At 55.3% G+C, this 12,728-nt stretch overlaps 1 protein-coding gene and 1 long non-coding RNA gene across 4 annotated transcripts; one reads left to right on the top strand and one right to left on the bottom strand.

Moving 5' to 3' along the window:
* Positions 1 to 1,026: 1,026 nt before the first annotated feature.
* Positions 1,027 to 3,951, bottom strand: LOC106022090. Of its 3 annotated transcripts, none has more exons than XR_005873120.1 (3): positions 3,795 to 3,951; positions 2,825 to 3,584; positions 1,027 to 2,383 (listed from the first exon to the last, which is right to left on the bottom strand). It is a non-coding gene; the product is annotated as an uncharacterized LOC106022090 (long non-coding RNA). The 3 variants fall into 3 exon arrangements; XR_001197149.3 differs by having other exon boundaries at positions 1,027 to 2,981; positions 3,468 to 3,584; XR_005873119.1 differs by having other exon boundaries at positions 1,027 to 3,584.
* Positions 3,952 to 5,541: 1,590 nt separating this feature from the next.
* On the top strand, positions 5,542 to 12,510 carry Fxyd3 (FXYD domain containing ion transport regulator 3). Its single transcript, XM_013121820.3, has 8 exons — positions 5,542 to 5,647; positions 8,619 to 8,672; positions 10,263 to 10,295; positions 10,387 to 10,410; positions 11,303 to 11,377; positions 11,462 to 11,498; positions 12,140 to 12,177; positions 12,311 to 12,510. Exons 2-8 carry the CDS (start codon positions 8,633 to 8,635, stop codon positions 12,328 to 12,330), a joined length of 267 nt encoding a protein of 88 aa, XP_012977274.1. The 5' UTR covers positions 5,542 to 5,647; positions 8,619 to 8,632; the 3' UTR covers positions 12,331 to 12,510.
* The last annotated feature ends 218 nt before the right edge of the window (positions 12,511 to 12,728 follow it).

The following is a 12,728-nucleotide window of genomic DNA, read 5'->3' as shown; positions in this document are numbered from 1 at the left end:
AATTGTTCACTTTTTTGGTAACACTGTGAAAGTACAGGAAACTTAACAGTGGTTGGATTCAGACCAGGGGCCTCCAGGTTGCCGGAATCAAGGGTGAAGGAACGAGCTGGGCACTTAAAGGGGAAGAGATCCCAAGTGGATGGAATTGCGCCAAGCTCCTCCCCCGGATCATTCTGGAAACAGTAGCGACTCCCCTGGGGGTGATTGACAGCTGGGGTGGGCTGCGGCTCTCCTCAGTTTGACTGGCTGGAGAGCTCACACCGGCAGCCTCAGGACCACATTCAACCACGGGACACATTTGTCTGGTCTGCAGCCTGTATCAGCAGGCGAGGTGGTTGCGCACCTGTAGCCCCAGCAGAGGGCAAGAGGGTCATGAGTTCAAGACCAGTCTGGGTTACACTTTCAGCCCCATCTCAAAAACAAAACACAAATTAAAACACACACAAAAAAAGTTGAAAGTCGGCTTCTTGGAAAATCTGGAGAGGTCATCATAAAAAATACGCTTTTAAGTGGCTGGGGAAGTGACTCAGGAGTTAGGGGCACTGGCTGCTCTTCCAGGGACCCAGGTTCAATCCCCAGCACCCACACGGTGGCTCACAACCGTCTGTAACTCCAGTTCCAGGGGTCCAAGACCTCTTCTGACTTCTGTGGGCACTGCACACACATGACGCATATACATACATTCAGGCAAAACATCTATCCACAAAACACAAGTTAAAAACACACGTTTAGTGGGGCGTAGGTGGCGCACGCCTTTAATCCCAGCACTCGGGAGGCAGAGTCAGGCGGATCTCTGTGAGTTCGAGGCCAGCCTGGTCTCCACAGTGAGCTCCGGGACAGCCTCCAAAGGCACAGAGAAACCCTGTCTCGAAAAAACAAAACAACAACAAACAAACAAACAAAACACTTTTAGGGTGCAGAGATGGCTCCAACGGTAAGCATACTCACACAGCAGGAGGACCTGAGCCCTCCATTCCTGGCGTTCTTCCACTCAAAAATAAAAGAGTTTTAAAACAGACTCAGGTGGAAACGTCATATTAGGGTTTTATTGCTGTGAAGAGACAGCATTTTCTTGGGGCTGGCTTACAGTTCGGAGGTTTGGTCCATCGTCATCATGGCGGCACGCAATTAGTCATGATGCGGGACAGGAGGCTGAGGATTCTACATCGGCATCAGCAGGCAGCAGGAAGTGAACCGGCTTGAGCATCTGAGACCTCAAAGACACACCCCCTCCAGCAAGGCCACACCCCTCCAGCAAGACCACACCCACTCCTACAAGACCACACCTCCTAGTAGTGCCACTCCCTATGAGTCTAAGGGGGTGGGGGGCATTTTTATTTTCAAGTCACCCTAGGAAGTTCGAGGGCAGTTTTAGTAGAGGCTAGGCAACAAACATCAGGTCAGGCAAGCCGTTGATCTCCCGCAGCCGCCGGAGGAAGGGGATGGGGAAGAGGGCCCGAGAGAGCCACCTCTTTGGCAATGGAGGTCTGTGAGCATCTGCATGGGAGAAGAGGCAGGGGCGCTTCAGAGAAAGGGCGGAAGAAGCCCGGAGTGCCAGCATGCTTGGGATTTTCGGCAAGCACGTGAACGGAAAAGATTTTGAGGAAAGGACAAAGCGCGCTTTTGAGGGAGGGCGACTCAGAAAAACTGTTAGGCTGCAGGACTACAAAGACGAAAGCCTTTCGAGCGTCTTATCCTCAGCGAAGGATAAGCACACTACCGCATTAAGGGGATAATTATTCCTCCCCATCTCCTCAGCATGGCTTTAGCGGATCGCCTTTTTGAGGGATGATCCGGCCGGGTGATTGACAGGCCCAGCCGGATTAACCCTTGAGGGAACTGTGCCAGTTAGCCTTAACTGTCAACTCGACTGCAGCCTGGAACCTGAGAATGGAATCCCAGCTGAGGTCGGACTGTGGGCGTGTCTGTGGAGAACTGTCCTGGCTGCTTAATGGTGCCAGGGAGCTCAGTGCGTTTGTGGGTGACCCCGTTCCCTGGGCAGGTGACCCCTGTTTGCACAGGGAGGCAGCTGAGAACGAGACTGAACGAGTCAGGCAAGCAGTGTCCTTCCATGGTTTCTGCTTCAGCTTCCTGCTTTGACTTCCTTCAGTGCTGAACTGAAAGCTGGAATAACCCGTCTCCTCCCCTAAGTCACTTTTGGTCAGAGTGACAGCGGCAAAAGCAACCCAGATAGACAATGGTATGTATGCCAAGTTCTAATCTTTGGAGCAGATCAGAATGTCTTGTCTCCACCCAAGGCCAGAGGTAGATTCCATTCTTTTGACCAGGAGGACACAGCTTTTCAGTCACCGGCTCGGACCCTTTGACCCATCCTCCTTGCTTCGCTAAATCCCATGGCTCCGACTCTGCTCTCATTGCATTCCTGAAAATGTTGGGATACTCAGGGACCACACGGAGGGTTGATTTTTCCGCATTAAGTAAGAACACCCACAGTGCTGAGAAACCACAGCCCATCCCAGGTGGCTCTGGGTCACCCTGGGTCAAACGACCCACAAAAAGCAACATGAGGGCGCTGGACAGGTGATGCAGAGGCTAAGGACTCCTCCTGCTCTGCAGAGGGACCGAGTTCCGCCCCCATCACCGATGGTGAGCGGTTCACAAAGGCCTGAAACTTCAGTTCCAGGGGACCCAATGTCCTCTTCTGACCTCCGAAGGCACTACAGGTGCAAGTGCGTGTGTGTGCACACACACACACACACACATAACCAAAAATAAAATAAAGCAATAGGAAGGAGAGATACTGCCAATAGCCTTATCATCTATATTAATATAAATATATGCTGTTATAAAAGATATTGCATACACAGTCATCCCTCTGCACCTGCTGGCTCCGTGTAGGAGGAGAGTTCATCCACTTCACAGAAGTTAGGGAGGGCGCAATCTCCTGAAGCTGTCTGACCTCTGAAGCTTGCAACGTGACGACGTCTTCTACAAATGTATTGGGCAGGATTCATGGCTCTCTGGGTGGACACAATTGCCAGGATAGCTGTACAGAATAATGACTATTTATCTGACATTTCCACTGTATTGAATATTACTGGTACTCTGAGGGTGATTTTAAATCTACAGCAGACATAGCTAGATTCTGGGCAAATACTACAGCCTTGTAAATAAGGGACTTGAACAGCCAAGCATTTGGCATAAGGGCATCCTGGCAATACGTGTAGACACTGAACAATGTATGTTTTAGTTTATTACTTAATTTTGCTTAATACTTCTAACAACTGTGACAGGATCTTATAACACATTTGGACTAACCTAGGACTTGCGGTGTAGCCTAGGGCTGGTCTCATACTCAAATTCTTCTGACCTAACCCTTCCAGATGTTAGGATTACAGATATGTACCAGACTGCCTTTCCCTTAACAGTTTCAATCAGCCTAAAACATACTTAGTTTACTTTTAACTATGTGTCTTTGTGTGGGTATATGCATGTGTGCTCAGTACCCTCGGAGGCCAGAGGCATCGGATCTCCGTGGGCCATGGGTTCCTCGAACAGAATTCAGGCCATCTTCAAGAGCACTCTTAACCGCTGAGCCATCTCTTCAGCCCCCTCCGTTAACCCTTTAAAAAAGATAGTATATTTTTAGGATGTAAAATTCCAACATATGCAGTGGAAGTCCAATCTCCACCTTCTTCCAGGTCCCCCCCGCACCCACGGGTGTGACTCTCCAGAGATATTACACACACACACACACACACACACACACACACACACACACACACTCACACCTAGCCTTGGTCCCTTTGTAAGACCCCTGGAGGTCCACTTACATCTGACCACAGGGCGCCAGCGATCTTAGTCAAGACGGCCATTCTCTCTGTGCTGGATGATCTCATAGTCTTCTGCCTCACAACTTACTCACGATTTTCCACTTGTTCCCTGTAGCATCTGGCCTTGCACCCAGGAAGGGCAGAGAGACCCAAGCCCCCCCCCTTACTCCGTACCGCTCTCTCCGGTGCTTGTAGTTCCTACAGTGTCCAGCAGAGGGAGGCACCATCCTACACTCGCGACCACCAAGAGTTTTGGAGGTTTCGGTTGTTTTCCCGAGGGGCAGTCAAGTTCCTGGCTTGGGGAAGGATGTTAACGTAGCTAGGTACAAAGATTCCCCTAAGCAGATCTGGGATCCTCTGTCTGCGCTCCATCCCCGGCCAGACCTCAGCCAGGCGTCTCTGTTTCTATCTCTGCGGCTGCCTCCTACCCTCGGGGAGAATTTTGTTCCTATACGGGAGGCAGGAAACCTTGTCCTGGCTAGGACTTGGAGCTCAGGAGTTGCCCCCAGGGAACACAGGCCAACGCAGCTAACTGAGCTACACCAAGGAGGGAGGCCATGGTGGGAAGGGGGGTGTCTGGGGTCCTTTTCCTTGCCCCCCAGACCTTTGACCCTAAGTCCCCTTTAGTCCTCTCCATGCCCACAACAGCGGCTTCTCCCTAGCCTGGTGCCTCTGGGGCTCCGCCCCACCGCCCCCACCGTGGTGTTGGGGGTCGTCTGGAGTCCAGCTGGTAACCGAATAGAAGCGGCCCCTTTCCTGGCCCTGCCCCTCCCGGTGACCCCAATCCTCTGCCAGCCACTCAATGGTGCCTTGTTCTCCATCCAGGCCCCCAGACAACAGTCCTTCTGTGTAAGGAGGTGGAATTTGGGGGGAGGGGGCACCCCCAACAGGGACCATGTGGGGGCTTGTACAGACCCTAGGCGGAAGCTGGGGAGGCAGGAGAGGGAGGAGGGCAGGGCGGGGGCTTGCTGCGTGCAGGGGAGGAAGGCTGTTTTGACAGCCACACCACACCCACTGGGCAGCATCCTCAGCTCCGGGGAAACACGGCTCGGCTCGGGGACTACAGGCTGGGGCCCCAAAGCCCGTTCCATTCTCAGTCTTCAAGGGCCTGGTCTACGAGCCCGCCCCAAGAACCACAACCCCCACATCTGCCCACCGAGCAAGCGTCTCCTTCACATGACAACCTCGGCCACCACGACAGTGTCTTTCAGCCTTGCCGACAAAGGATCCAGGAGGGACAAAGGGCTTTAATGCCTACAAGTGCCAACAACCCCACCCCACCCCAAACAAAACCACAGCTGGCGCTGCACACCTTTAATCCCAGCACTTGGGAGACAGAGACAGGTGGATCCTGGTGACACCAAAGCCAGCCTGGTCTGTAATGTGAGTTCCGGGCCAGCCAGGGCTACATAGTGAGACCCTGTCTCAAACAAACAAAAAGTCACCCCCAAACCTGAATCCGAGAAGGATCACATAGATGTTCTGCTTTAACCGTGTCCCTCCAAAAAGATAAGGATTGTCACTAAGGAGCCCTGGAAGCGACCCAGTGCTGGGTGTCCCCTGGAGCTCAGGACACTGGGCAAGGCATCTCCCCTGCTCCTAAGACGCCAATCCCCAGCCCACCCTGACCCCCTTCCACTTCACCCGAGGCTACTGTGACGAGAGACCAGGGAGAGCTGTCTCTTTAAGGGAGGAATGAGATGGGGGCGTCCCTGGCCCCAGGGAGACCTGACTTGTGCCTGCCTGCCCAGGTTTGCCTAGGGCGTGGCAGCTGTGGATAAAGGCTGCCCAGGCTTGGCAGTCCGCATTCTGCCTTCTCCCGGAACCACCTCTCAGCCTGTGGAGCTACTCAGGTGAGCGGCCCCGGGGTGTGGGGGCGGCCTTCCCCCAAGCGCCTCTGTCCCCCCCTCAACCCCCAGCTCTCCTCTGACCGTCCCTGCTACTAGACACTGGGGTTGAAGACTCCAACACCAACAACCTTCCCGCTTCAAGGTTTCTTTTCTGGGGGCAGGAGACAGCCCTCTCCTGCCTCAGCTGGCTGTTCCTCACAGCTCCCTACTCTGTGGGACGGCCGGGGTAACCCACCCGGTGTCCACAGTGGCAATCAGGGAGGACTGCGTGGGGGAGGGGGGCCTGAGCAGATGAGAAGCCCGGGCTTGCCGGTGGGGGTGTCAGGGTGGACAGGAAGTGATTACACTTACGGTATCACGATTGGGGCTTCTCAGTGGGTGAGGCGTGGAGGGGTGTCTAGGGGTGACTGAGTAGACAAGGAATCGTTGAAATGTGTGGAGGGGTGAAGCAGCTGGGGGGCTGTGTCGGGGTGAACGGGTTTTGGGGCACATGGGTGCGTAGCGTCCCAGGCAAAGGGCTCGCCCTCTGTGCCGTGTTCACTCAGAAGCAGGCAGGCCCTCCTCAGGGAACAGCACTTGCAGGGCGGGACAGCGAGGGTGGACAGCCGCGGTTTCTGGTTCCCCGCAGCCCTGCAAGCACCAGGGTAGAGCCCGCAGCACCGGGGCTGCAGATGGAACACCTGTCTTCCCCACCCTGTCCAGGCTCTCAGGTTTTGTGTGTCTTGTGGGAACGGGAGACTGTGGGTCTGTAGGGAGAGGTGAGACCCGGCAGCCATGATGGCAGCGTACCACGTTAAGGTGAATTCAGAGGCGACAGCTGTGGCTGCCGGGAGCAGTAACGACAGTTGTGAAGAGAATGTGAGGGAGTCAGGGTCACACTGAGAAAAAAGTCTGCATGGGCGCTCAGTAGGAGCCAGCTGCCACAGCTAGCGTTTTTATACACACTGAGCCACGCCCCCAGCCCCTCACTGGGGGATTCTAGGCAGGGGCTCTACCACTGAGCCACACCCCAGCCCCTCACTGGGGGATTCTAGGCAGGGGCTCTACCACTGAGCCACACCCCAGCCCCTCACTGGGGGATTCTAGGCAGGGGCTCTACCACTGAGCCACACCCCAGCCCCTCACTGGGGGATTCTAGGCAGGGGCTCTACCACTGAGCCACACCCCAGCCCCTCACTGGGGGATTCTAGGCAGGGGCTCTACCACTGAGCCACACCCCAGCCCCTCACTGGGGGATTCTAGGCAGGGGCTCTACCCTTGAGCTGCACCTCCCTCCCTTTCTTACTTTTTATTTTGGGACACCTCACTAAATTGTTCAGACTGGCCTTGTACTCTGTATTCTAGCTTGGCTGTGAATTCGCGTATCTTCTGCCTCAGCCTCCCTGGTAGCTTGCACGACAAGCCTGAACCGATTTAGATGAGTTAGAGAAACTGAAGGACTTCCCAGGCCTCTGGGGTGGGGTGAGCCTAGGGAAATGGAGACGTCTGTGTGAGCATATGAGACACCCCTGCACCATCAGGGGCTGGCTCCATTCCTTGCAAGTGTGGGCTTCCGTGTGGGTAGAAAGGGTTAGCTCTCAAGGATGACGCTGGGGCTGCTGCTAGGGGTTAAAAAGGAACCTGCAAGGTCACTGGACAGTGTCCAGTATGCGGGGAATGGGGACAAGTGTTAACACTCACTATCTTAGTGTGTGTGTGTGTGTGTGTGTGTGTGTGTGTGTGTGTGGACACGCACATGAGCTCCTGACAGGTGAGCAGGACAAGAAGGGGAGTTAGCCGGGCGTTGGTGGCGCACGCCTTTAATCCCAGCACTCGGGAGGCAGAGGCAGGCGGATCTCTGTGAGTTCGAGGCCAGCCTGGTCTACAAGAGCAAGTTCCAGGACAGCCTCCAACACAATACAGAGAAACCCTGTCTGGAAAAAAAAAAAAAAAACCTTAAAAAAAAAAAGAGGTGAGGGGTTGCACAGAGAGAAGGAGCTGATTGCAGGTCTCCAGGGTAGCGGAAAGCAGACTGTTAGGTCAGTATGGAAGGGGCCCTGTGCTGAGTGAGTCTCACTGGGGAACCACGCAGTGTTTGCGGCTGAGAGAAGCCCAACAGGGCCGGCGGCTGGGACAAGGAGCCAGCGCAGAGGCCTGGTCAAGGGTGAGGGCCAGGGTAGCAGGCAGAGACCGGACTTGAGCTGGGCCCCGGGAGAACGCTCCGTGGGGTCTGAAGGGACAGGCCTAAGGGTGGGGCAGAAGATGGGGGTTAGACTAAACCCAGGGTCCCCTCTGCACACGCCACCAACTTGGCGTCATTCCTGCCGAACACCCACCCAGGGGCCCAGGGAGCCAGCGCGGGCCCCAGCGAGAAGCCTGCAGCGTGTGGGCAGAGCAGGGCAGGCTCCAGGCTGTCTGTGGGAGCCACTCCCGGAACCCGGGCCTCTTGCCACCTGGCTCCTGACGCTCCGCTCCCCCAAAACACCCGAGGCTCTCCCAGTTCTAGTTCCGAACAGCTATCGGGGAACGAGGCGGGTTTGAAGCCCTGCCTCCTGGACCAGGTGAGCGTGGGCGTCAGCTTTACCCCTCAGAGCCTCAGTTTCCCCCATCACACAGATAGGGACCACACGCCGGATGTGGAGGTGCGCGCCTCCAATCCTAGCACTTGGATCGCTGGGGCAGGAGAATGGCAAATTCAAGCAAAACACCCCTCCACCTCTTCCCTCCGAGAACAGACTCATTACCGTAAAACCTAAGGTTGCTGTCGCGGGAATGACAATGGCTGTTCCTACGTGGAGCCTGAGCGCTCACCCAGCCCCCGGTTGACTTTGGGGCTCCTTATCTCCTGGCCCGGTGAGCTTCAGTCACTACCAGCCTTCCTGTGTGTACCTTGGGCTGTGCTCCTGGCGAGCAACAGGTGCGAGATAGACAAGCTAAGTTGCCAGGCCCTGCGCCCTGGCCGCTCTGCTAAAGCCTGTTCTCTGGACTCCTCTAGACACGCGCTACAACATGCACGAGGTGGCTCTGAGCCTGCTGGCCCTCCTAGCAGGTGAGTGTCAGGCCGCCAAGCTGCCCTTTCCCTTGGACCTCTCAGCTGTGTGTGTGTGTGTGTGTGTGTGTACACGTGTGTGTGTGTGTGCGCGCGCACACGCACGCACGTTCATGCATGTATTTCCCCTGGGGCGATGCCATTTAATTTTCGATGACAGCAAGCCCGGTACGCTTGTGTGTCACGGTCTCCCTTCCTACACCTAGGACCCTGGGTGCAGCGATGTAGTAGGTGGCTGGAATACCTCGTGCCTCAGTTTCCCCCTCCTCTGAAAACACAGAGAACAGCACTTCGTCACAGGGGTTTTTGTGAGGCTTCAACGCGTTAATGTTTGGACGTCAGTATGACAGGCTCTGGGTGGAGTGGGCCCCAGGCGTCCGTGCCTCCAATATAATTAAGCATTGTTTTATTTTGTTTGTTTTTTTCTCCCGTTAGCAGAGCTCAGGCCCGGATGAAGCTAAACAAGCCTCAGGGAGAATTTTCTCCTTTCCTCCCTCTGCCTCTTTTGTGCATGCGTGGCTGTGCGTGCTCGCTATATGTGTGGCAGCCAGGGGACAACTTTGGGCACCTTTTCCGAGGAGTCAGCCACTTTAAACAAAAACTTACTTTAGGCATATGGGTGTTTTGCCGTTTGGGTGCTCGGTGACTACGGAAGCCAGGAGAGGACATCAGATCCCCTGGAACTGGAGTTACAGATGTTTGGGAGTCACGTGGGTGCTGGGAGCTGAACTTGGGTCTTCTGCAAGAGCAATCAGCGTCCCTAACCACTGGACCGTCTATCCACTCCCCTCCAGCCCTTTCTGTTTTTTACTTAACCATTCTTTGGGCATGGGTTGCGTTCTATTTGGGAAAGGGATGTAAGAACGAATTGAAGTTGCCAACTGTGAGTTATTTCAAAGACCTCAGCCCCACCCTGCTGACTGTGGGGTGTAGCTGTGAGGACTGCGGGCACTGCTGGGGTGGAGGAAACTGTCCTGGGAACAGAAACCATCTGCTAACGGGAAGGGCACAGCCTCTCCACAGCAGGAGGCGTGGCCCAGTCGAGCATCTGGAAGCATTCAGACAGTGCCAAAACCTACCCGGAATCGGATCTGTTTCCGGCGGCAAAATGCTGGCATGACTTGCAGGTGGGGGGTGGGCGGGTGAGCCCACATCTCCATGAAGGCGTGTCCAGGTGGGGGTGGGCAGGTGAGCCCACATCTCCATGAAGGCGTGTCCAGGTGGGGGGTGGGCAGGTGAGCCCACATTTTTTTTTTTTTTTTGGTTTTTTGAGACAGGGTTTCTCTGTGGCTTTGGAGGCTATCCTGGAACTCGCTCTGTAGACCAGGCTGGCCTCGAACTCACAGAGATCCGCCTGCCTCTACCTCCCGAGTGCTGGGATTAAAGGTGTGCGCCACCAACGCCCGGCTGAGCCCACATCTCCATGAAGGCGTGTCCATGTGGGACTAACTAGCGGCTAAACCGTGTGCACTTTGGAGGTGGGGCTGTTCCCCGTGGAACGTTTTCCTCAGGCAACAAACCTCCATGGATCCTGCTGAGGGCTCTTCTAAGGCCACCATAGTCATCACTTGTCCTTACCTGTCCCCACAGGCCTGCCTTCTCTGGATGCCAATGACCCCGAAGGTGAGTCAGAGTCCACCCCTCCCTCCCCCTTACCCCACACCCCTGCTATTGTCTCAGATTGATTCGGTGTGTGTCCCGTCTCTCTTTGCAGATAAGGACAGCCCTTTCTACTATGGTAAGAACCGCCCCCCCTTCTTCCCAGTCCTACACATTATTTTATGCCAAGCGTCCCACACAAGGGGGGCTGACAGTTCACAGTGACCCAGGGGCCAGGATAGGAGAGGCTTGTTGAGCATCCAGATAGGTTAAAGGAATCAGCCGTAAGGGGGAATTCAAGCAGACACAGGACTGAATCCAGTCTACAAGAGGTATTCGGTTTAGATCAACCACCAGAATGCTGGCCATGGAAATCTTCCCAGAGAAGGCGGGGGATCCTTTTTTTTTTTTTTTTTTTTTTGGTTTTACGAGACAGGGTTTCTCTGTGTTGTTTTGGAGGCTGTCGGACCAGCCCGGCCTCGAACTCACAGAGATCCGCCTGCCTCTGCCTCCCGAGTGCTGGGATTAAAGGTGTGCGCCACCAATGCCCAGCGGTAGGGGATTCTAACCCCACTCTTCTCCACTTCCAGCTCCAACCAGGACCTGTCGCTTGCCCCCCCCCGCGCCCTCTCGTTCTCCACTGACCCCTCCCCCCTCCAGCTATCATCCTCAGATACAGAAGGCAACTGCCAATCTCATGACCTGTGTGCACCTGCTGGTCCCTCTGCCTGGACCACTGGCTTCCGGGCCACCTGTCTCTCTGCAGATCTGCGTTCCAGTGGGACCTTCTCAGAGAGCCCGAGCTCGACCCCTCTTTCTAAAGACCCACATCTTGACGTCCTGTCCTCCTTCAGATGGCTTCTCTGTCCCTGGACGGACATGGGATATCTTGTTTGCTTGGATCTGAGCTGCAATGTGTGCACTCCTGGGCTGGGGTTTTGCTTTTCCCTTTAACTGCCAGCAAGCGAGTGAGGAGATAGATGGGGGGTGGGGACCTGGGCTAGCTTCGACATTTCCTGTTTCCCTCTCAGATTGGTACAGCCTCCGAGTCGGCGGGCTCATCTGTGCAGGGATTCTCTGTGCTGTGGGCATCATTGTCCTTATGAGTGAGTACCGGAAGGGCCGTGGGGGGGGGTTGAACAGGGAAGGGACTGTGTGTTCCTTTCTCTGACTACACCCGTCTCCAACAGGTGGAAAGTGTAAATGCAAGTTCAGCCAGAAGCCCAGGTGAGACGGGTTCTAGGTGAGGTGGGTTCTGGGTAGGAAGGGTTCTAGGAGAGCACGGGTTCTAGGTGGGATGGATTCTGGGTAGGGTGGGTTCTGGGTAGGGTGGGTTCTAGGTGGGATGGGTTCTGGGTAGGGTGGGTTCTAGGAGAGACAGGTTCTGGGTGGGATGGGTTCTGGGTGGGACAGGTTCTAGGAGAGATGGGTTCTAGGAGAGACAGGTTCTGGGTGGGATGGGTTCTGGGTAGGGTGGGTTCTGGGTAGGACAGGTTCTAGGAGAGACGGGTTCTGGGTGGGATGGGTTCTGGGTAGGACAGGTTCTAACAGAGACGGGTTCTGGGTGGGATGGGTTCTGGGTGGGACAGGTTCTAGGAGAGATGGGTTCTAGGCAAGACGAGGTTCTGGGCATGCCCATAAAGGCTAAGCCTTGTGCAAAGAGGGCAGGCCTTGTGCTCTGTCCTGAGGTCTCCCGGGTTTTGCTTCATGCAAACCATCCTAAGAAGGCTTTGGCCCCTAGCTCTGTACAGCCCACAGTGGGAAACCAGCCAAGACACTGTCTAGCTAGGCAAGCTGAGACTCCCTTAGCCCTGAGGGCGAGGACAAATGGGTGATTCATTTGTATGTTGCCATTTCTATTTCCCTAGTCACCGTCCAGGGGAGGGGCCACCTCTCATCACACCAGGTAAGATACTTAGCATGACTGGAGGTTGGGGATGGGGGCAAGGGTCACAAGTGGGGTCTGGGGCGGGGGTATGCCTGCACTGGGGAGAAGGGACCGGATAGACCCTTGCAAACTGACCCCGACCCTTTACCAGGCTCTGCTCACAATTGCTGAAGATGAACAGAATGCCTTTGAGCCCAGGTCCTGGCTCTGGAAGTGGGCCTGAACTCCAAGATGGCCGTACTGTCGGTTCCTGACTCTGCCTTGCCCAGCGCCTCGTCTTACCTCTCTCATGGTAGCAGGCTCTTTGTTCAGCTTTTAATCTAAAATAATTTTTACATCGTGCTCAGGTGAGCTAGAGACTGTGCGTGCATTCTGGAATGTGGCTGTGGGCATCAAGCAGGTGGGCAGATGTTGGAGTGCGCCCGGGGGTCCTTGATGAGGTGGGCACTTGTGTGCAGAATCCTGTGACCCTGTCTCGATTAGACCCGAGTGTCGTGGCCTGATGGTGGGCATGAGACTTCCCTCTCTGTCTGTGGGCAGCCTCCTTCGTCGCTTAAGATGTTCTAGTG

Source organism: Mesocricetus auratus, unplaced genomic scaffold (genome assembly GCF_017639785.1).
Source record: "Mesocricetus auratus isolate SY011 unplaced genomic scaffold, BCM_Maur_2.0 Super-Scaffold_100046, whole genome shotgun sequence".
Classification (NCBI taxonomy): domain Eukaryota; kingdom Metazoa; phylum Chordata; class Mammalia; order Rodentia; family Cricetidae; genus Mesocricetus; species Mesocricetus auratus.
The sequence above is the reverse complement of the archived record's forward strand: the minus strand, read 5'-3'. Positions and strand labels throughout refer to the sequence as shown.